This window comes from Apus apus, chromosome 1 (genome assembly GCF_020740795.1).
Source record: "Apus apus isolate bApuApu2 chromosome 1, bApuApu2.pri.cur, whole genome shotgun sequence".
NCBI classification, from domain to species: Eukaryota; Metazoa; Chordata; class Aves; order Apodiformes; family Apodidae; genus Apus; species Apus apus.
Window position 1 is genome coordinate 173518997 of NC_067282.1, and position 23188 is coordinate 173542184.

The 23188-nt window shown below is 37.8% G+C and overlaps 2 protein-coding genes across 5 annotated transcripts; one reads left to right on the forward strand and one right to left on the reverse strand.

Moving 5' to 3' along the window:
- Positions 1-336: 336 nt before the first annotated feature.
- On the reverse strand, positions 337-6528 carry ATP23 (ATP23 metallopeptidase and ATP synthase assembly factor homolog). 3 transcript variants are annotated; one of them, XM_051608486.1, is made up of 6 exons: positions 6264-6528; positions 5478-5523; positions 5293-5374; positions 4881-5018; positions 1827-1910; positions 337-887 (listed from the first exon to the last, which is right to left on the reverse strand). In XM_051608486.1, the coding sequence occupies exons 1-6, from the start codon at positions 6346-6348 to the stop codon at positions 684-686; spliced, it is 639 nt and encodes a 212-aa protein (XP_051464446.1). In that variant the 5' UTR covers positions 6349-6528; the 3' UTR covers positions 337-683. The 3 variants fall into 3 exon arrangements, with proteins under 3 accessions (XP_051464446.1, XP_051464447.1, XP_051464448.1); XM_051608487.1 differs by having other exon boundaries at positions 6229-6522; XM_051608488.1 differs by having other exon boundaries at positions 5478-5576; positions 6229-6320.
- A 32-nt stretch (positions 6529-6560) lies between these two features.
- Positions 6561-22887, forward strand: RPAP3 (RNA polymerase II associated protein 3). 2 transcript variants are annotated; one of them, XM_051608484.1, is made up of 17 exons: positions 6561-6685; positions 8142-8300; positions 8898-9038; positions 9508-9630; positions 10345-10472; positions 11046-11167; positions 11550-11620; positions 12524-12655; positions 13661-13788; positions 15443-15564; positions 15983-16053; positions 16200-16316; positions 18335-18546; positions 19738-19927; positions 20623-20720; positions 21188-21288; positions 22394-22887. In XM_051608484.1, the coding sequence occupies exons 2-17, from the start codon at positions 8148-8150 to the stop codon at positions 22483-22485; spliced, it is 2001 nt and encodes a 666-aa protein (XP_051464444.1). In that variant the 5' UTR covers positions 6561-6685; positions 8142-8147; the 3' UTR covers positions 22486-22887. The 2 variants fall into 2 exon arrangements, with proteins under 2 accessions (XP_051464444.1, XP_051464443.1); XM_051608483.1 differs by lacking the exon at positions 6561-6685 and adding an exon at positions 6854-6961.
- The last annotated feature ends 301 nt before the right edge of the window (positions 22888-23188 follow it).

Consider the following 23188-nt stretch of genomic DNA (forward strand, 5'->3'; position numbering starts at 1 on the left):
ATGGCAAGCCACATCAACAATTTGAGCAAAGCTCAACCTGGTGGATAGACTCTCACCAATGACTATCCAGCTTGTAGGTTTAATCTAGTAAGCAGAATTTTCAAATTCCTAAAAAGTGAAAGTGTTTTACATATCTGTAAAATTAACATTAGATGAGCTGAAATTCTAAGAATTTCAGGACGTGTTCAAAACTGATTGTGGCAGTTTATTAAATTTTGGGCTTAGCCATAGTTCCTAAATCTAGGTACAACAGCTGTAGTTCCGGTGCTTATCTTTAAAACAGAGTGATGAAGATCATCAAGTTTATGACTCTCTATCAATGAGGGTGAAAATATAAAGGTTTTATGAAAATATTTATTCAGCAGCAACAGAAGTTTTAGAAACCAAGTCCTACTCAGACTGCACAGAATTAAATGTTCACTGAAATGTGCAGATCATTATTTGGCAAATCTTTTGGGATACTAAATTATCTTGCTGGAATAACAGATGAGGAAACACCATTTTTAAGTCTTGTTCATTTACTATGTTTACTTCCATGCAAGTTGGCTCCTGGAAAAAGTTTATAAAATTAATTGATACATGTGATAGCACTGCCCTTTCCACCAGCACCGTGTGCGTAGACTGTAACCCCTTATGTTGCAAAACAATCAGATATTGCCATAATTTTTCACTTCTTTTTTCCTTTACACATTAGCATTATAGCGATCTCTGTTCTGAAAGTCTCTATAAGCACGTCTTGCATCTTTTTTACTGTGCGGGATTCTTCCAAAAGGTTCCAGATCATTGAAGCAGGCATCAAAAACTTCATCCACAGCTTTCTCTGCCGTTTCTTTGCTAACTTTTCTAACAGCCAGAATGGAACGGATGGCTCTGTCTCGTACACAAGTCTAAAGTGGGAATTAGATAAAGAAAAACCTGGTATTAGTAGTATAAGTATATTTTCCAGATTTTGTCAGGCATTAGCTCCTACTACAAATGCAATCATTCTGTATCACAGAGGAGTGAAACAATGCCTGTAATAAGCATTAAAGTACATCCTGTGTTAATTACATATTTTAGTTTTCCATGTGCAAAATAAACTGTCAAATAAGTAACAGACATTCCTTAAAACAGGAATTAAAATACTATTCAGCATTTGTTGTAGGTATCAAGTATTTGTACAACTTGATTTGACACAAGAGAAAATAAGTCAGAAAGAAACAGACTTAAGTACCAGTCAGTACTCTTCCAATTGCAAAGCTATAAAAAACAAAGGAATGACTCCTCTACTGGCCTTAACTTTGACACCTCTCTATGGCACATTTTGCTTACAGAGCTTGCCTACTAAAAGATAAAGAAATACATAAACATTCCCAGGTACAAGCTATAACATGAGCAACTACTTCAGACTCAACATGTAGTCTTCATTACTATTAAAAAAAATTACTCCTGTAAGACTTAACAAACATGGTTATTGTGAATCTTTTGTCATTCCCCTTCTTCCAGTTTTCTTTAAAGTTTTACCCACCTATAGTGGGTAAGGTACTTCCACTACATTTCCTGCAAACCCTGTTTTTCTTTGGTTTTTATTAAACATCCATTGTCAGTGGTAACGCTCTACAATATGACTAAGTATTCAGGAATTTCACTCCAACAAAAACAAGGTGGAAAATAAATTTATCACAAATCATTAGAAGTTATTAAAGGTTGATTAAGATAAAGTAGCAAGTCAATGGCACCTACTTCTTTCTCTGATGTTTTCAGCTATTACAGTGTAGAATGCCAAGACCAAGTAGGTAAAGATGGCTCATAACCAATCAGTAGACTTTAACATCTACAGTCTTTACCTGATGGTGTCCTTTCAATCCAAATTTAAACCTGGCTATTTCATTCATCAGTGTACAGTCTCCACTGAGATTAGCAGCTCGAATCTATTGAAAAGAAAAAGCCACACAATCAGAGAAACACATTGAAATAGAAGTCAAAAAAGCTGTAACAAAGTTTTTTCTTTAATATCTTTATGAGAGATATTCCCAGAGAATATTACCAGGACCACTTGTACTTATTAAGGACTTATCACCCTTTATATCCACCCTCTCAGCTTCAATGAACTGCAAAGTATTATTATAGAACCTGTCAATTTCTCCAGGGACCAATTTTCACATATTCCCAAAGCTTAAATGAATGAGCAGAAGAGAGAATACACATATGTATGTACATATATGTATATATGAACTGCTAAAAGAACATGGAAAGAAAATATTCTCCCCAGTCTATATCAGAATCTGCTACAAAGTCAAGAAGAAAGGCAGATACCTTTCAAAGACTTCAGCTGCAATACCCAGAAGAGCAGTAACCCACCTGCTTCTGGAAAAGCCACATTTAAATGAGTATGTATGTTTTAGCTTGTAAATGTCTTGTCCTGTGCATTGTAATTTCTTTTGTCTGCCAACTGTTCTGCACCCTGTAATCTGAGTTAGGAAATATAACTACAACTAGATTTCCTATAATTAAATAACAGTGACAATAAATGTATGGAAAATACAAAAAGTAGGAATTAAAAAGCTGCCAATAAAAATGGTAAACACCATGTAATAAAGTAAGTATGAAATGACCTGAAGCAAACAAATAATCTTAACAAGACCAAGAATAAGCACAATCTTGTTTTAATATGTTCTCTAATTTTATGTTTGAGGCTTACATGTTTTATTCTGCACTATGTAAACACTTAAAAGAAAGAAAAAGTAGATGATAGTTAATATTTCTGAATTGTATTGGATTTACATGGCAAGACATTGGCAGCAGGTGCCTGCGGTGGTGCCTCCAGTGAGAGGAGAAAAGGGGCTGCCCCCATGTTAAGCAAAGCCAGTTTCAGCTGGCTCTCAAACAAACCAACTGCTGGTCAAAGCTGAGCACATCAGCAGTGTCAGTGGCACCTCTGTGACGATGTATTTAAGAAAGGATAAAAACCACTAAATGGCACCTGTGGGAGGGGGGAGTGAGAAAAACATGAGAGAAACCAGTCCACAGACACCAAAATAGGTGAAGAAGGAAGTGGAGGAGGTGCTCCAGGCACCAGAGCAAAGATTCCTCTGTCACCTGTGGAAAAGACCACGGTGACACAGGTTGTCTCCCTGCAGCCTGTGAAGGAACACAGTGGAGCAGATATTCATGCTGCAGTCCGAGGAAGACCCCACACCAGAGCAGATGGACATGCCCTGAAAGGAGTTGCAGTCCACAGCCCACGCAGAAGCAGGTTTTCTGGCAGGAACTGTGGCCCATGGGGCACTGACGCTGGAGCAGTCCACTCCTGAAAAACTGCACACTGTGGAAAGGACCCACAGTGGAGCAGGTCTTGAAGATCATCAGCCCAGGGGAAAGACCCACGCTGGAGCAGTTAATGAAAGACTGTATCACATAGGAGGGACCCCATGATGGAGAAGAGGAACAGTGTGAAGAGGAAGGAGTAGCAAAGTGTTATGAACTGACTGTAGCCCCCATTCCTTATCCTTCTGTGATGCTTTGAGGGGAAGGAGAAACAAGAGTCAGGAATGAAGGTGATAAGTCTAGGAAGAAGGGAAGGTATTTTTTTAGTTTTCTTTCTCACTATCCTACTCTGTCATTAACAGGCCATGAATTAAATTGATCTTCCCCAAGTCGAGTGTATTTTGCCCATGACGGTAACTGATAAGTGACCTCCATGTCCTTATCTTGATCCATGAGCTTTTTAATCTTATTTTTCTCCCCAGTCCTACAGAGGAGGAGAAGTCAGAGAATAGTTTTGTGGGTGCCTGGCAGCCAGCCAAGGTCAACTCCTCACAGTTATACAGACTGGCTTTACTGATAACACATAAGGTTACTTCATTAAGTTTTATCTATAAAAAAATAAGACAGGACCATGACTCTCTTCCACAGCAAATAGGAATTAAATTAATGAATCCAAATTAATTTTTATGAAATCTGATTATTTGTTCTGTACTAAACTCATTATTTTGGTTCTCCTGCATACTACTTTTAGGTGAAACCTGTTCAATTCTCAAGTCTGGAATCAATATGTTCTTATTAAATACAAACAAGAAAACTCATAAACAAACAAACAAGAAACTAACCCATAAACATAGCCACTCTAACATTTTCATATAATTTAATATAATGTTGTGTATTTAAAAAAGCCAACAGTTATAAAGCCACCTAATTCACAGTCACAAGAATGTACATTCATAGTTTTAATCATAAGGGTACATTTTCCTGTTGTCAAGTGATATGGATTACATCAGAAATCAACTAAAAGCACATGAATACATACACGACGTACACGAGAGAAATCTTTACTAGCCTGTGCTCCATTTAATTTCACCTCCTATTTTATCAATTTTTAGGGCTTTTCAAGCTTCAAATTCCTACGTCCTCTGAAACGGATGCAGAGTCCTAACTGAAGTGTGCTATTAGCAACATCACAATTAAACAAGAAATGTATGCTGTAGGAAAAGACAAGCTTATTGGTAACAAAAAGAAATTTAAACAAAAATAAGGTTACTATACTACTGTGAAAACTACCCAACATACCAAGATTTACAGAGTAGGAAGAGAATCGTATAAACATTTCATTAACGTGTGAATGTGTTTTCATTTCTAACTACTCTAATTTGTTAATAACCACTTCCTGTTGTAGTCATACTCACAGATATCACATTTTACTTAGTATGACACTGATTTATCACTATTTGTGAAAACAAAACATTTGTTTTTCTGAATGAAACTGTTTAGGTTGACTTGACAGAAAGAACAAAATGTATTAACAGGATTAAACCAAATGAAGTCTGTGCCTATTTAAACACGAAACATCCCTAATAACCAGCAGTAATTAATATAATGACAATGTTAGAAGAATTTTAACTCACCTCTGAACAAGCTAAGTGTTTGACATTTTTAAACCAGTCCACATGTGCACGGCAGTGATCAAAAGCATGAATCAATTCATGAGTGACCACCCGGTTCATATGGGATTGATGGCGAATGTTGTTCTGACACAGAACAATCTGCAGAAGAAAAAATATAGGTAAGCTTTTCACCCAACACCTTCCTCACTTCTCAGAGGCCTAGCACACACCAACATTTAGACTCTTTAGATCAGTGTTTTTCACATGAACAGCCTCATGAAGAGCAGCGTACTAGCTCCGGTACCATGGAACATCTTTCATTTATCTTGTTTTCTCGACTTCAACTCGGATATCAGCATTAGTAGATTTAATGATAGTAAAAAACACTAAAACAATGGTAGTTCTTTGGAAGAGGACAATGTCCAGTGCCTACCTGGGATGTGGCAGAATCAAAGCCTCCACTGACACAGCCGTCACAGTTTTCACAGGAAAAATGACGGTCATTGAAGACAGTGCTGAAAGGCCCAAACAAACAAAGTTACAAGGAAGAATCTGAAAGAGACCTTAACTCCACATAACAGTGACGTTACTACACAGAAGATGAATTAGTGCACGTACCAGCCCGACTGCTTCATAGCCTCAAGAAGAAGTTTAGCATATGGATCTAGAAAAACATTGCTGCAATCAATTTCTCTAGACAAAAGTTTTCAAAGTCATCTATAATCAAAATACAGAAACAGTCAAGGAGAAAAAAAAAAAAAAGGAGGAGAGAAAAGCACTACAAATGCAAATTCTTAAGTTGTAGCATTTAACCTTTATGCAGTGCAACTGGCATCTGCTCCAGCTCAGGCTATGTAAAGTCGTATGGAATCATGACATACAACCATGATATACACAAAGCCATTCAGGAATCTAGGAACTTCCAACATTGTTTTATTAGTAGCAGACTTAAATAGAGTGGCCTACAGTGACCACCGTTTTCAGTGTCAACATTACATAGCGAAACGGGCACAAGTGAACCAGATATCGACAAGCCCTTTCAAGTATCAAGAAAATTAGTGAAGTTCCTTCTGATAGGAAATAAAAAAACCGCAGAGAGTTCCTTTTGAAATGGACATTCTCTTGTCTTAACCACGGTCAGGGTGCTCAGCAAGCAGCAGCCCCACGCCGCGGCCGCTCGGGCCCGTCCCGCCGCCCCGGGGGCGCGGAGCGGGGGGACAGCGAAAGGCCGCAGCTGCCGCCCCGGGACCCGGGGCCCAAGGTCGCCACCGCAGCCCGGCCGCTCCAGCGGGGCCCGGGCGTCCCCGGGTCTAGCGGGGACCCCTCGGCTGCGCCGGGGCTGGGCTGGGCCCGCTGGGAGTGGGCTTACTGGTGTCCAGGGTCATCCTCAGCATCAGCTGGCACCTGTTGTGGAAGGTGAAGAGGCTGCGGACCAGGAAGCTCTGCGGCTTCTTGTTGCGGTCCGGGAAGAGCCGGTAGCCGAAGTCATCCTCCTCCTCCCCCTCCCCAACCTTCTCGGCCGCCGGGGCAGCGGCCTCCCCTTGCTCCATGGCCGACCCCGGGCCGTCCCCGCGCCCGCCGGCCACCGTCCGGGCGGCGGGGCGAAGGGCAGCAGGCTCCGCAGCGCCAATGGCTGCGCCGGCTCCCCGGCAGCGCGGCGGGCGGGGCGCGGCGGGCGCATGCGCTGTCTGCCCCAGCCGCTGCCGCCGCGGGGCCGCCGGGAGCGGCCGCCGTCCCGCCCGGGGGCCGCGCTGCACGCCGGGAGGAAGCGGGGCCGCGCGGGGAGGGCGTCCGGCGGCAGCGGCAGGAGGCGGGACCCGGCGCAGGTGAGACCGCGGCCGGGCCGGGCGGGGCGAGCGCGGTGTGCGGGTCTGGCCCAGGCCCTGGCGCAGTCGGCCCGGTGCCGCCTCCCCGCAGCCCGCGGGCGGTGTGCGGAGGCGACGGGGAGCCCGTCCTGAAGGGCCTCGTTTGTGGCTCCGAGGCAGGCGCGGAAGCTCAGGCGGGCTGGCTTTGCCTCGGGGGTCTCTTTGGTGTGGGCCTGAGCCTCCTGCGGCGCGGCCTCGGGGCCGGCGGTGCCGCTGGCTGCCGGCCAGGCCTCCAGGGTAAGGCAGCTGCTCCCCGGGCGTGGCTGGGAAGAGGCAGCCCTCGGGTGAAGCAAAGGACGAGCCGAGCGCTAAGACTCACTTAAAACTGTCTGAAAGGGTGTAAGAGCCGTGCTGGCGAGGAGCCTCCTGCCAGCCTGTGGACTGGGGTCCAGCTGAGCTGTGTTAGGCTGGTGGGTAGCAGGAGCAGACTTAGTTGTGCGGGATGCTTTAGGATGCCAGAAAACAAACAGCTAGCTCTAATACTAGCCTTTTCACCTGTGTAAGAATATTACTTTGTCAGTGATAGCAAAAGAGAATTAAGTTCCAAGAGGTCACAGTATAGTTTTGTGCATCTTTTGGAGCAGCTTGTTCTAGGTACTGTTTGCTGTGGTGTGTTAGGATGTGTGGAATCTTTGGTGTGCCCATGCCCATGTTTCATGGTCTTAGCTGTCTGAATTAACAGCTCCCCCCGTACTCACACATTTATGTCCAGTCCAACAGCATCGTGGCTTGTATCAGAAGTAGTGTGGCCAGCAGGACTTGGGAAGAAATTGTCCCCCTGTACTCAGCACTAGTGATGCTGCGTCTTGAACACTGTGTTCAGTTTTGAGCTCCTCGCTACAGTAAGGACATCGAGGTGCTGGAGCGTGTCCAAAGAAGGGCAGCAAAGCTGGGGAAGGGTCTTATGAAGAGCAGCTGAGGGAACCTGAGTTGATCAGTCTGGAGAAAAAGAGGCTGAGGAGAGACCTTATAGCTCTCTACAGCTGCCTAAAAGGAGATTTTAGCGAGGTGAGGGTTGGTCTCCTCTTCCAAGTAACAAGCGATACCAGAAGAAGAAAAGGCCTCAACATGTGTTAAATTTTTCATCATACTGTCATCTTTGAAACACTGCAGAAGTTGCTTGAAATGAAGACCATCTTGCTGCCATTTTCAGGGTTTTCCTTGACTTGTTGGGCATGGGAAAACATGACTTCGTGTTCGTTCTGATATACTTTATCTAGTAACATGCTTCCTGTAATTTTTGCAAAGACATTTAAATTGTGTTTCTTCTTAGTTTCTTACTATGTAATGTTCCTACTGTGCTGTTTGGAAGCAGGTCTTGCATATAAGTCAGAGTTCCTCATTTTGAAGCAGCTGGATTCCTTCAATACATACTTTCAAGTTCTTTTTAGAAAGTTTTTTCCTTGAAATTTGGCAGATTACAATGACTACACCAAATAAAGCACTAGAACTACAGCTGCAAATGAAGCAAAATGCTGAAGAGCTGCAGGATTTTATGAGAGAATTGGAGAGCTGGGAAAAAGATATTAAAGAAGTGGATTCTGAACTAAGGAAACAGAGTGGTGTCCCAGAAGAGGTAAAATCACAAGTCCAGTGTCTATATTAACGCAGCTATTAATAATGTGATAGTGTTTATAATAATTGCTTTTTGCTACAGTAAAATTACATACATTGACCTAAAATATCTGAATAGAAAGTAGGAGCTGACCCAGCTGATTTGTTCCTCATCTGAAGCAGCCCAAAGATTCCTGTGTAAATTAATCCATCAACAGAGCTGTGGGGCAGTAGCCTCTGGAGGTGTTGGGGCCAATACATTTTTAATCAGTTCTGGGTAGAGCCAGGAGAATATTTTGGTTTGCAGCGTTGGTATTACTTATTGCTCACTTTGAAGTATCACATCAATACATTAAGTGATACTCTGCAGAGAGTTGTCTTCTGAAACTTAAATTTGTATCATACATGTGATATTTGCTATTACTGTATATTGAAAGATTGGTACTTGCTGTCCTTAAAGGTTTTATAGAGTTCCTGAGAAGAGCTTGCTGGATGGATTTTTAAAATAAAACTAGCCAATAGGTACAGATACTATATCTGGATCTAGGTAATACAGATTCTTCAATACAAGGGACTTTCACACATCCTCTTTTATAACAAATTACTTATTTCAATTTAGAATTTGCCACCAATTCGAAACAAGGCTTTCAAGAAAAAGAAGAAAAGCAAAAGTAAAGTCCCTTCAAAGATAACCACAGAGGAAAACAAGAAAAACAAGATCAAGTCTTATGATTATGAAGCATGGGGAAAACTTGATGTGGTGAGTCAGAATATTTACTTGGTAACTCGGTCTTGCTCCCAGGTTGATTGTCTTATATCAGATTTTCTTACAGTGCTGAGAGTTCAGTCCACAAGGCAGCATCTTACTGTGCTGGGTACTGTATGAACGTGTAAAGTAGCTTTCTTCCAAAAGGGTTATGTGTTCAAAATTTGGAGTGTTGAGAAATACTAGTTTTCTATTGACTGTTCTCATCCAGCTGATTAATTTTGACTTTAAAGAAAAAAAGTGGTTTAATGATAAATCTATTAAAAGGTCCTAATTCTAATAAGCACAGCTAGCAGTATTAGAGGATAGGTTGCTTATTTTTGGAGTGTGGAATACTCTTTGGTAAAGAGGACTTAGGCAACAGAGGTTTTTAAATCCCACTACTAATTATACTAAAGTCTTGCTTGATTTATTTTGTATTGTTAAATTATAGTAAAGGTAATTTATTTTTGTCTGATTCTAGGATAAAATACTTGAAGAACTTGATAAAGAAGATAGTACCCATGATTCCGTATCTCCAGAATCAGACTCTGAGGAAGATGGAATCCGTATAGATGCAGAAAAAGCTCTTGCAGAGAAGGAAAAGGTTGTAGTGTTATAACTGTTTGTTATACTCAGTATTGGGGCCATTTCTGTTCAATGTTTTTATCATCTAAAACCATCTGTCAGTCCATACTTTTCTTCAGTACAGTTCATTAGGGTTTTTTTGTTGTCTGCATGGGTGACATCTGACTTTCCCTGCTGCTGTAGAAATTTCCTGATGTTTGTTAGTCTACACGGAGTAATTGAGATGTCTTTGATCATAATCATCTTGCTTGCAGTGAAGTAGATGAAGGCAAAAATTGTGTCCCAAATGAGGCAGAAATGAGAATACTTACTTACCTTTGAAAGCCAGGGTGCCCAATCTAGTTACTAAAAACTGAAAAAAACCCACAACAAACAACCAACAAAACAAACTTCAATAATTCTTCATGGCAACTTAAGCAGCTATGTATGTGCTTGTTACAGGTTTTTGGAAATGACCTACAGATACTGAAAACCAATATATAATTAAACCCTCTTATTGCATAAATCATTAGAAATACTTAATATTGGATATTTAGAATACTTAATATTGGATATTAGAATATTTAATATCATATTAAAAGAAATGTTTTACAGTAAAGCAATACTTTGTGAGAGATGTTAAACAAAAATCTTTGAGCATTCTAAAATACAAGCTTTGAATTTTTTCACCAAAATTAGTAATATGCCTGTGAATGTGCAGTAATTTGCTAATAAGACTTTCTTCTAATCACAGGGTAATAAGTTCTTTAAACAAGGGAACTTTGATGAAGCTATAAAATGCTACACCAGAGGGATGCATTCTGATCCATACAATCCAGTATTACCCACAAACAGAGCATCGGCTTTTTATAGAATGAAAAAGTAAGACTTGTATTGTTAAATCTTCAATGTTTTTTCTTTTGAATGCTGCCTTCAAATTTTTTTGTCTGATTTTAACTCTTGATTGTACTAGAGCATGATGAATAATACAGTCTGTGTTAAGATAGTTGTTGCAGCCTTCTTTATGGTTTCAAAGTGAAAGAGGAATTGCCAAGATAAGGAATTTGATAGTCTCTCTCATCTTTTTTTCCTCTGCTTTCATGCTGGAAGTTCACTGTCTTCTGTGTTACAGTATAAGACTAAAAAATAAAAAATTGCCTTTCAGATTCAGCAAACTCTGTTTCTAGGGCTTTAATTTATTTCAGGGGAAGAAAGGGTATAGGAGAGTTCCTGATTCTTTCTGTTGGAGTAGACATTGTTGTCCTCTGTTTTATTTTCCTGTTTGAATGTGTTCTGAATCGAGAGATGGTTAAATACTTGTTCTGTGTCCCTTCTGGAGCATGTAAAATTTCCACTCCAGAGAGAAACCATAAAGCTTCAGAGTAAGCTGACTTGCTGAAGTTTTGGGTTTGTTACCTAGATATGTTCAAACTAATTAATTTGTATTTTTAACAGGTTTTCAGTTGCAGAATCTGACTGCAATTTAGCTCTTGCTTTAGATAAAAATTACACAAAGGCTTATGCCAGAAGAGGAGCTGCTCGTTTTGCTTTGAAAAATCTTCAAGGTGCTAAAGAAGGTGCGTCTTTTTAAAACTCATTCCTTAAAATACATACAACCTGTTCTGCTTGGTTAAAGCTCCTGTGATTTGCTTATTTAATGTAGGAATTTTTTCATTGCCTGTAAACAAAGAAATTATATACCACATTGTATGTTCTTCTGGCAAGGTGAAATTCAAGCAGCAAGTCCAAGTGATTGTTACAGGTATTAGAAGTTGTAGAATAATGTAGCTTTTAGCATCTCAAACCAGGACACTCAGAATAATGTGGTTTTGGTGTAATGTCTTGGACTTTTTAGGTAACTATGTAAGGGCTTGCCTTGGAAGAATGCTCTTATTTTATACCGTGGTTACTAGTCTCTGGATTTCCTACCTGAAATGTTGTTTTCTGATCTTCTAATAGATTATGAAAAAGTTTTAGAGCTGGATGCAAACAACTTTGAAGCAAAAAATGAACTGAAGAAAATTGATCAGGTACTAAGATTAATAGGCCCTAACATAAATTAATATACCCCCTTCAAGTTATATATGTATGAACTTACATTTGTAACGAACAAAACTCAACAAAATCTCATGTGCTTTTTGTGGAATTGGAGGTTCACTGAAGTCAATGTCTGTAACTGAGTTTCTCCTGGGTAACTGGCATGCGTGCAAACATCAGTGTAATGCTGGATTAACAAACTAAGATTGGATGTGTGCACCAGTGTCTGTGTATTTTTTTTAAAGTGTTTTCTCTGATGGGTTTTTCTACTTGCTGTATTGATGTTTTTTTCAGTCGTTTGTAGTATTTTGGTACAAGGTAGCACTACATACGAGAAAAGCCTGCTTGTAATCCCACTGGTTGCTGTGGTCTGCCACACCAGAAAGTGGGTTTAAACCTAGCAGAACGTAATACTCTACTGCAAGTCTGATCCATTTCATGACAAGGAGAGGATATTAAATAAAATTACTTCAGTAAATATAAGCTAATCTGTAATTACTGTGTGAATATGCTTATACCTCTTCAACTGTAGTCTTGAAAGTCCTTGAAAAATTTATTTTCAGAGTGAAGACCTAGTCTCCAGTAACTGAAGAAATAAACAAGTTGTGAATTGGAGTATGTTTAGACAAGTTCTATGGGTCATTTTATGTTGTGTTTCAGAAATTACATACTTCTTGTTTACCAAGTAATGTTATGACTTGTAGTCCCTCAGAAATACATTTTCAGGAACAGTTTAGATTGATCTCTTCAGTTTGCGTTCAACATACAACACAGACACTTCTATTTAAATGCTTAGCAGATTTTTGCATTTTAAAAGTTTGTATTTTATCCTGATTTATGTTCTGAAAATGTGTAAGTGTGGGAGATACTCAGGAAAAATCCCTACATCTCTGCAGGCTCTGTCATCAAAAGAAAGTTCAGAACACAAAGAGTCTGAAGGTGCAGTCAGACCAGAATTAACAGACGAAGAGAAGAAGCATATTGAGGACCAGCAGCTCAAGCAGAAGGCTATTACAGAAAAAGATCTGGTAAGTTACAGCTTCTGGTGGAACAGGATCGACCAAGAAAAGTGTTGTGATATTAGCTATCCAGATGTGTACATTAAGCCTAATAGTGTCTGGAGCTTCATAAAGACAGTGTACACGATGCAACCTTAATTGTTCCCCATTTTAGTCTCTAGGGAGGGGAACAATGAGTTCTGTTTGGACTCTTTGGAGGAATGATTATCCAAGGTAGCTTTTATAGCACAGATTATAGGTGATAAATTTAAAATATGTAGTAAAATAAGTAGAACTTTAGCTGTATTTTACAAATAAACCATTTGTCCAGTATTATATGCATTTTTACCCCTTCTGTCCAAGTAGAGTTGTGGACTACTTCTTGTGTTTTCAAACCTCTGATTACATGGTGAAAAGTAGCTATTAAAAGGACTTCAGGGAGAGCAGGCAACAATGATAAAAAAACATATTTCTGGATATACTGTCATGACTCAACAGTTGGTTTATTGATTACTCTCTCTCCCTACTGTTGCAATTAAGAAATGCCATCATCAACTAAAACGTTTGTCTTGACAAACATTTGTCAACAATGTCTCAGGGAAGCAGTTCAATAGATGTAGCAGGATAAAGACGGGTCTTCTGCAGCACAGAAAACAGCCTTGAACGGGGAATTGCAAAGGTTCAGCTTTATTCAGCTTGTGTTTAAATTCTGGAGATACAGGGTTGCTTTTCCTGCATATCAAGCATTAAGATAAATCACAAGTTAAAGACTTACAAGTCTGAACTTAAACTATGCATTTAGCAGTTGTTTTGGTTTTGGTTTTTTTATCCTTCATATAGAAAAAGTTAAGGTATGTTTTGTGGTCTGCCTCCAAGCTTTGATATGAAGAAATATGCCATAAATATCTGCCCTGATGTGGGTGTTATTTGCGATCCCACTTCTCGTTATTGTGACCCTGTCTACTAAAAACCATAAGAAAAATTCATTACACTAGATCTTTCTCAACACTGTTTTTTCTAACCTGATTATTACAGGGTAATGGTTATTTTAAAGAAGGAAAGTATGAGACTGCAATCGAATGTTACACCCGTGGTATAGCAGCAGATGGCACCAATGCGCTTCTTCCAGCGAACAGAGCCATGGCCTATCTGAAGCTTGAAAAGTAAGTAGGATTGCATGTGCTCTGCTGGTTTTAAAAACTTCGTTGTTAATGAGACAGAAGAATGATCAAGTCGATTTTCACTCAAGTTACTGTCACACCTTCTAATTATTTTTAGGATTCCTTATAGAATAAATCATATTGAAAACAGAACAGGGAGAGAGAACAGTTTGATATGTGTGATCTTACAAGGCATTTTGTAGGAAAGACGTTCTGAGAGAATAAAATAGCACGAGTATGAAACTGTAGTTTCAAAAGTTTGATTTTAATTCTTTTATGTGTGTAAAATGCTAGATATTCACCTTTCTAGAACTGTCCTGCTGGAAGCTTTGTCCTTTTTGACTATGAAACTCAGTCAATTACTAAATGTTGCACTGTAAAAAGAAGTGGACTATAATTTCTGACTTCAGAGTGAATGGGAATGGAGCTTTTTCTGGAAGCTGACATATTTTAAAATATTTTTCTTTAACTCTGCTAATGGATGTGTGTATGTGGAGTTAGTTTATTATTAATTAAGCTTTATTCAAATTATCCAGTAATGGATCCAGACGTGCATGAATTCTAGCAAATGAGAGAAATTCTGTATGACCATTTTTGAAGTTGTTTTGTTTTGTTTTTACTCCCTGATGGTGTGGTATTGTAAACCTTTTAAACTGGTAGCATGAGAAGTGCAAAGCTGAGCATTATGTTGGTCATCTGTTCTAACATGAGTTGTCTGGGTATCTTAGAGACAATACACTGATTGCAAATCAGGAGATTATCAAACAGGTTGTACAGAAAATGTTTCTGATGCAACATTTGTAAGTTAATACTGAAGCCATAGAGAATATGGTTATGCAAATCATGTACTCAGAGAATCAGAAGAAATGATAGTTCAACTGAAGGATCAAGCAAGAAAATCAATTCTGTGTGATAAATCAGTGTATCTTGAGTATTTATATTTCAAAGAAGTTCCAAACATAAAATGGAACAGAGGCTCACTGGTATTCTTACAAACCCCTAGAACAGATAAGAACTGCAAAGAAACCCAGTTCTGTTTCCATAAAATTAATGATAGATTGAAGGAGCAGAAGAAGAAAGATTGCAAATATGTTAATATGCACACAGCGGAATAATGATCTAATGTAACTAAATATAACTGGAATAATTTGATCATAAAATGAAGTGAATTACTGACTTTTCATTCTGAAATAGTTAAGGACAAGTCACAGAAATTCAGATATGGAGAAATTTGATCTCATATGCATGCTTCTCCCTTGTTTTGTTTTTTGGTTTGTTTGTAATAGTATTTTTAGGTTTTGGAAGTACAAAGCTATGATGCTGACTTTCATTTTAAGGCTATTTAATGTTTAAGGTGGAGTTTGCTCTGACAGGCTTTAAGTGTTTATTTTCACAGAGGAAGTGAATTTCTCTATTATGATAAAAAGAGTCAGCACTGTGACATGAGATACCAAAAGATTTGACTGAGATTTCGAAGTGCTGAGAAGTCATATAAAATATGTTTACTTTTATTTTACATTTTAGCTCCGTGGTGTGTATTTATATGTATGTAGGCAATTAAGATCTGTCTTCATGTTTTGTTTTGGGTAGTTCTGTCTTTTCATTTGAAACTGCCTCTTGAAACTGAATATTAATTTTATACTACTCTTTTGCTGAGATATGAAGAGGCAGAAAATGACTGTACACAAGCTCTGCTCTTAGATGCCTCCTATTCTAAAGCCTTTGCCAGAAGAGGAGCTGCCAGAGTTGCTCTTGGAAAGCTAAAAGAAGCTATACAAGGTATGACCTTGAATTAGCCTAATTGTGATAGATAAGTGATGAGTACAAGGACATCCTGATTTTTTTAATATTCTAATAGCAATTAAATGTTGAGTAATTGAGATTATCAGTGCAAAAGTTAAGAATGGTGGGGCTTTGTTGTGTTTGATTGAATGCATAGAAAATCTTTTGTGGTGGTATCCCATGATCAGAAGACAGTTTTGTGTGAGATGACAACTGTTGCTGCTTATGATGAGTAGCAAGGAATAAATTGAAAAATGTGTTTAAGAGCTAGGTCATGGTGTAAGCCATTAGTGTTAACTCACCTGCTTTTAATTATTTTAGAGCTGTGAAAGGAAAATAGAAGGTTTAAAGATTTGCCAGGAGTACTTTGTAATTTGAAATGTCTACAATTTTTGTATGTTGTTTTTTCTCTCAGATTTTGAAGCTGTTCTGAAGCTGGAACCTGGAAATAAACAAGCGATAAATGAACTCACTAAAATAAGGAATGTATGTGTACTTGTGCTATTTTTTTTGTTTGTTTCCTAATATCATAGTAATAGAATGTTTTCATTTTTTATGACTTTTTTTTTTTTTAACATATCTTATTATTGCTCAAACTTCTGATCTTTTGGACAACTCTACCATTTTTTCAGGATTTAGCTGAGAAAGAACAGCAAACCCATCAAAAATATCCTGCAGTGTTGATTAAAGAAACGGAAATAAAAGACATAGTGAAAGTGATTGATAATCCATTACACCTGAAATCAACAGTAAGTTGTTTTGTTTTGTGAGTTGCTTTCTATAATGATGGTAAAAGTAGAGCTTAAAAACTGCTTCCTGCAATTTAGGTAGGCTAAGTCCTGATAGACACATCTTTCTTGCCTGTGGAAAGCCAAAAATCTACAGATTTACTCTTTTGATGTTTTTCAAGAACATAACTTCAGCATTTCCATATGTAACAGTAGCAGTGGTGTAAGCATTCAGTCTACAGTACCACACTCAGGAAATTAATACAAAATAGGGAGGCAACCCCACAACCCTCTCATGGTCCTTAACTGTGTAATATTACGGTTGAGCATTAAGGAGAGGCAGCTGAGTCTCCATGATTGATTGCAGACTTGAGAAAGCTCTGGGTAAACAGCCCTTCTTTTCTCCTACTGTTTACAGTTTCTATAGCAGCCAAAGTGCAATCAAGACATGTTGTCTACCCATGTTAGATGCTACTGCAACAGCCCTGAGCCTGCATTTTTGTCCACATAAACTGCAGAATAGCTGGGTATTGGTTTTCAAGAAGCAGTATTTTTGGACTATGAATTATCACTAGTTATGATGGTGTTAATGAGTTAAATATGACAAAATTAATGTAATACAGAGAATAATGTCAGCTTTCTTTATGTATTAAGCTTCCACTTTTAGTACATGTAATCTTTATACATTCAGCAGTGAATTTTGTAAATACATAGCGTGCTTACGCTTTGTGTAGAGTGCTGTAGTGTTCTGCTCTTCCAGATTTCAAAATGTTTACTTCTATTAAATATATAATTCAGATGGATAGTTTTAGTAGAAAATGTGTGATTATTTTGAGCCATTTTAGAGGCAGGAGGAAAATATTATGCAGTCTTCATAACAAGGTACGGTATTTGTAGAAACCTAAGTGAATTTGTTGTGAAGTAGCTGAAATACAATGGGCAAGTATAAGTTTTCAGTTTCACTTCTAAATTAGGTGAAGACACTGGGTTGATTGTTTTTTCTTTGTTATCCTGCTAAAGTACAAGATTAGATGAATCATCTGTGCTTTTAGTATTGCCCAAGGATTTCAGAGAACTGTAATTTTGTTTCACATCTACTGGGCAGCCTCGCAGTCTTAGCGCAGTGATGAGATTGTGAATTGTCAAAGCAAAGGGTGTATTGTCTGTCAGTACACAAACAAGATGGGGTTTCTGGCATGATTTAAAGCAGTCTGCAAACTCCTGTGAAGACTTTTGATAGGATTGTGTTAAGAGTTAGATGTCTGCCATTTCTGGAAGTCTACATTGTTGAGTATGTTTAATCGTGTATTTGCATGTGTATTTCTGGAGCAAGATAGACTAAGTTCATGTTTAGGAGATGAAATTCCAAAGTAAAAAGTGATGATGGTTTGTTTTTTTTCCTCCCCTGACTAATTGGTGCTTCCTTGTAAGACCTGTGAAGCTGGTGCTAAGTCATGATCAAAAACAATGGTGACCATGCAGAGATTAAACAAGCTGAAGCATTTTAGGTAACACATCCTCTAGTGGTAGAATTAATTGCCTTAAGATGTATGTAACTTGATCAACCAGCAGGGATGAATTACAGATACTTGTCATCTCAAAATTTTAAGTTGAGGGGCAAGGCATGTATTGATGGATGCTTTTAGCTAAATTACAAAACTTTACCAGCCATTGGTCAAAATATATAGTATTCATTGCCCATTTAACCCTAGTAGAGGAAAAAAAACCAACAACCCACTTTCTAAAATTACTATTGCTGAGGAAAAAAGAATACAGATTCTGGGATCCTCTAGAATAAGGATACTAAGGTTTATGAGGATAAAGCAGTAAAATGATCATGTAAAGCCTCCTGTACAAGGTCACAAAGTTTCCTTTTTTGCCATTTATGTTCATTAAAACTCTCTTTCACGTGCACCGCTATAGATGAAACTGGTTATCATGAGATTATTTAAAATGAAACACAGCTGTTTATCTGGGGTCTGCACATAACACTGATGTTGAGGCTACATACATGACATTGAGATGTGTATTCTGTTTAGAAACCTTTGCAAAGAATACCCATTGAAGAAATTGATGATGACACACCAAACAGTGATTTGCCTGGCACTACTTCTTCAGTCAGTAGCTGGAGGAATTCAATGAATGTTGAAACAACAGAGAATCTAGATCAGGATGATCAGTTGACTACAATGGACATTCCTAAAGCAAAGCACTTGAAAATAGAAGAAGTCAGTGATACACCACCATTACAGTAAGTATAAAAATTCTGATTCCCTTTTTAAAGGTAAACGTAGTTGAAATCTTTATTTTCAGATTCCTGCATGTGATGGGGTAACAAACATATTGTGGAGAATTTGAATTAAAAAGAAAATGTGGAAAGAAACTGCAGTTTTTCCACGTCTGCCTCTTTGATCATGTAGCGGTTGAGATAAGTATGATCTATGTATTTACTGTCAGTTGGAAAACTAGTCATGTTCTTACATTCCAAATATAAAGAAATTCATAATAATTTCCTGTATGCCATAGTCTGTTCTTTGTGCACTTCATCTTCCCTAGCTGCGATTTTTATTTGTGATGTTCTAGAGTAAATTCTGATCAGGGTTCAAACGTTTTTGCACACCGGTTGTGTGGGAGAAAAGGCACAGGTGATAGTGTCACCACTCTTTCCTCTGCTGATCAGGCAGCCAGTAACTTCTGTTTGAAGTTCCCATGTTCCACTCTATTAGCTAGGCAAACTCAAGTCTGGCTGGCTGAAAGAAGGCTGAAATATAGAAGCCACTGTCCCAACTGCATCCCTGCTAGATATTGGAAATTTACTTTTTTGCTCAGGAGAGCTCTGTATGCATCAACATAATCTCACTCTGTTAACAGTAAATACTTCTAAGGAAACTCTGATTGAAGAATTTCCAACACCCTTTCACAGCCATCTTTTCCAACTTTGTCAGATGGATTTACTGTGAAGTGTTGAAGAAAAAAGTGTATTTCTTAGCTATTTTATAACTTTTGAAAAATAAATGGACGTCACTGACAAATTGCAGGACAAAAAATAGCTCCACTGTAATCAGTGTTAAAAATGGTTTGTTCATTTGATATGGTTATTATTTTGCAGCATGAAATTGCAGAAACTGTACTTTTTTTTTTTTTTTTTTGCAGCCGTGTAGGGTAGTAGCCTGTACCTTAAAATGCAGTAATTTCCAGAAACAAAGTAGAAGAAGCCCCAGTATAATCATAATTCTTTGCAGGTGGTGTTTTTTTTTTTTTTAAAGGATGAATCAGATATAAAGCTTCCATAATTTGAGAGGGTGTTTTTAGCTACCTGCTTAAAGTAAGATACATTATTTAAAAAAATGTTGATAACATTGTAGCTTTTTAGTGAATGTAAAGATTGAAGGGATTTCCTTAAACATTTTCTTGAACACGTGTTTCAAAAATCTCTCTGCAGGCTTCCTGCTATTGTAAAAGGAATTTCATCAATGTCACATCTAGCTTTTCCTGTCAACAAACAAAGAGAAGAAATCACAAATTCATCTAGTTCTTCTCCAGTCCCTGCCATTCCTGCAAATTCTTTCCAACTTGAGGCTGACTTCAGGAAGTTGAAAGACTGCCCGGAAAATATGTACTTGTACCTGAAGGTATGAAACATAGTATTGTTCTGCTGACATTGAAGAAACAGCACAAACTTTGTTGGAAAAGGTAGCTCTGTTTAGAGCATCTTAACAGTGTACAACAGTCCCTTTAATTGCCTTCTCATAATACCAAGTAGTTTAATCCACATTGGAGTGTTTCTCTTCATGTGCCTGACTCTTCACTTACCTCAGTCTGAGTACAGTCTAAGTGTACTCTTCTTTCAAACATGGGCCCTCTAGTGAGAGGTCTCTCAGTCCATGCAGGGGGCTTGAACTGGGTGATCTTCAAGGTCCCTTCCAACCCAAACCATTCTATGATTCTGTAAAAAATTAAATACATTAGTAACCATGTTAAATTCTGGTTTTTTGAAATTAATGCTTCTAGGGTTCTCAGACATAGCAACATTCTTACCTCTTAAACTGAATAAATGCTTGAAACACATCAATCTACTTACTGTCTACTTCTGCTTATATGCAAAAAAAATTTGCTTAATTCTTTTTTAAAAGAAGTTAGTACCCATCATCACAAAAAAACCCACAAAATTCATGTTCAGCATAAAGTAGCGCAAGTATTTTGTTTTCCTTTTGTTTGCTTTCATGCACTTCAACTGTTCCGGACAACCTAAAACCTAATTTCTAATTTTTGTTATTCAACTGTATTTTTTTGCCTTAAAAATAACACTTCTTTAACTTTTCCAAAGCAAATAGAGCCTTCGCTTTATCCAAAACTGTTCCAGAAATCCTTGGATCCAGACTTGTTTAACCAGATACTGAAAATTCTACATGATTTCTACATTGAGTAAGTTTAACTCCTTTTTTGTTAAATATTGCTTATCGCTACTCTGGTTAATTGCCTTTTTTTCTTTCCTCCCCCAAAAATTAAACATATCTTGAAGAAAGAGACAGAAAAGAGGTAAAGAAATAGCCTTTACTGTATGTTTCTGAATTCAATTCTACACTGGAAACTGAACAGACTGTATGAAGTATTTTTTCATATTACTGTATATGTTTTTTTGACATATAATTGCACAATATCAGTTTTCTATATTAACTTTCCAAAGCTGAGAAACACAGAGTTTAATCTTGGGCTACATCACAATAAGCATTGCCCAACTTTTGATTTCCAGCTAGCATTGAGATGAGACAGAGCAGGGAATTCCATTGGTCTTTTTATTTCTTGTTCCTCAAGTCTTTAATATTGGTTGCAGCTCGTGAATCTTTCTAATCAAGAGTAGTTATTTTTATATTTCTAATAATCTTCCTCAGGAAAGAAGAGCCATCACTCATCCTGGAAATCCTCCAGAGGCTGTCTGAATTACAAAGATTTGATATGGCAGTAATGTTTATGTCAGGCTCAGAGAAAAAAAGTAAGTAATTCAGTAGTGTCTTTTTAAAACTTCATCTGTGGTACTGTAGAATGTAGGAAGAAATACTTCAAATTTAATTCTATTCCTGTTTATTCCATGTAAAAATCAGTTAAGATTAGTTAATTGTCTAGCTTTTTGATTGGTTCAGAAGTTAATACGAATGTCATATGGTTTTTCTTAATCTTTTGATTCCTTGGTCTTAAGACTTGAAAAATACAGTTAAATCCCCTTATTTTTAATCAGTACTACCACTGCATGTTAGACTGATAAAGTAAGCTTCTCTGGCGTTTCAGTTTGTAGCTGGCTATGTTACAGATTTATGAATTTGTATGAAAGCTTATATCTGAGATGCAATGTATCCAAATTACAGTTTCCACAATTTACAGCTGTTTCTTGTGAATCCTGACTTTATTGTCAGCAGAAAGAATGCTAATGTCTCTAAGCCATTTAGCTTGGTCGTCTGTCCTGTTCCTGAGGCATCACTTAAGTTAGTTTGCAATTCAGGTTGACATTGGCTTGAATTCATGGTTTATAAAAGTGGTTTTCATCTCAAACATTTTCTTTATTTAGCACACCAGAAGGAATATGTAACAGTGAGACACCTAAAAGCAAAGCATTTCTCTGGAACCAAATAATGTCACATTTACTGTTTACAGCTGAGTTTCAGCAATAGCTGTTATACTTTCAAATTTTTCATATGTGAATCTCCTCAAAATAAAACTACTTGTTTGACTTACTGAAGTGCAAGTAAATTCCTCTTAGGAATTCCATTCATGCCTTCAACCTGTTGTAAGCTTTATCTGGCATTAACTTTTATCTTCTACGTGTAATGCCATAATGCCAAGAGAGTAAACAAAATGAAAGCTGTCTGTTGTAGGGATTAAACAGCTGTGTAACGAAATGTTTGTTAGGCAGTTCATGGGCATCAAAACAAAGTGAGAGCTCCCCTTTCTACTTTTTTCATCCTTTCAGGAGTTCCAAAAATTTACTTGTATTTCAGCTATATAATCCAATCCTTGTTCTCACTGAGGAAGGAATTGGACTGATTTATCTTAAGAGTTTAAATAACAAAAATAACAGTTTATGTTGGGACTTTCTTTTACAGTTGCACAGGTATTGTTCAATCATGTGAACCACATGGGATTGAAAGATAATTCTGTTGAAGAATTGGAGAAGAAATATGGCATTTTCTGTTAATGAGATGACTGATGTGTAAATTTGTTTCGTCATTTACTTCATGTGAAATCAGCTGAAAAAGCCTATAAAGACTGGAATTTTCTTGCTTTTGTGTAAGTAATGAAACTCTTAAACTTGGTCTAGCCAAATGGGAAGTGCCTGAAGAAGTAATTACCTAGTTCTGCAGGTACATTAGTTTTCCAGCACCTGAAACAATACAGATCTACATTGACTTCAGTGGAATCTGTTTGCCTAAAAAACAATTGGGCAGGCTGGCATTCAGGATTGGGACTGTAGATAGAGATCTTTATTAAAAAGAAAAAAAAAATATTTATACATGTATTTGGTAAGAATCAGATGGTGTATATTACAAATGTGCATGTTTTTATTTTAGAAAATAAACTTAATCTTGAGTTGAACATACTAACTGTTAAGGAGTTCTTTTTGTTTTTATTAATGTGCCTAAATTGTTCTTTTCTAAGGACATACCACGTAAGAACATGTAGTGTGCAAAGTGAGCCTGAGGTAGGATGGCCAAAGAATTCCAGAGTTCTTTTACTTGAGTTTACCCAAAACTGAATGAATTTTAGCATTTACAGCTGTGAACTTCAACTGCAATTGCAGAATAGAAGGAAGCCAAGTAATGTGGAATTAAGCTAGAAGTACAGGGAAAAACACTTTGTGTTCTTCAAAGAGTACTTTTAAAATATTCTGATGAAACTTA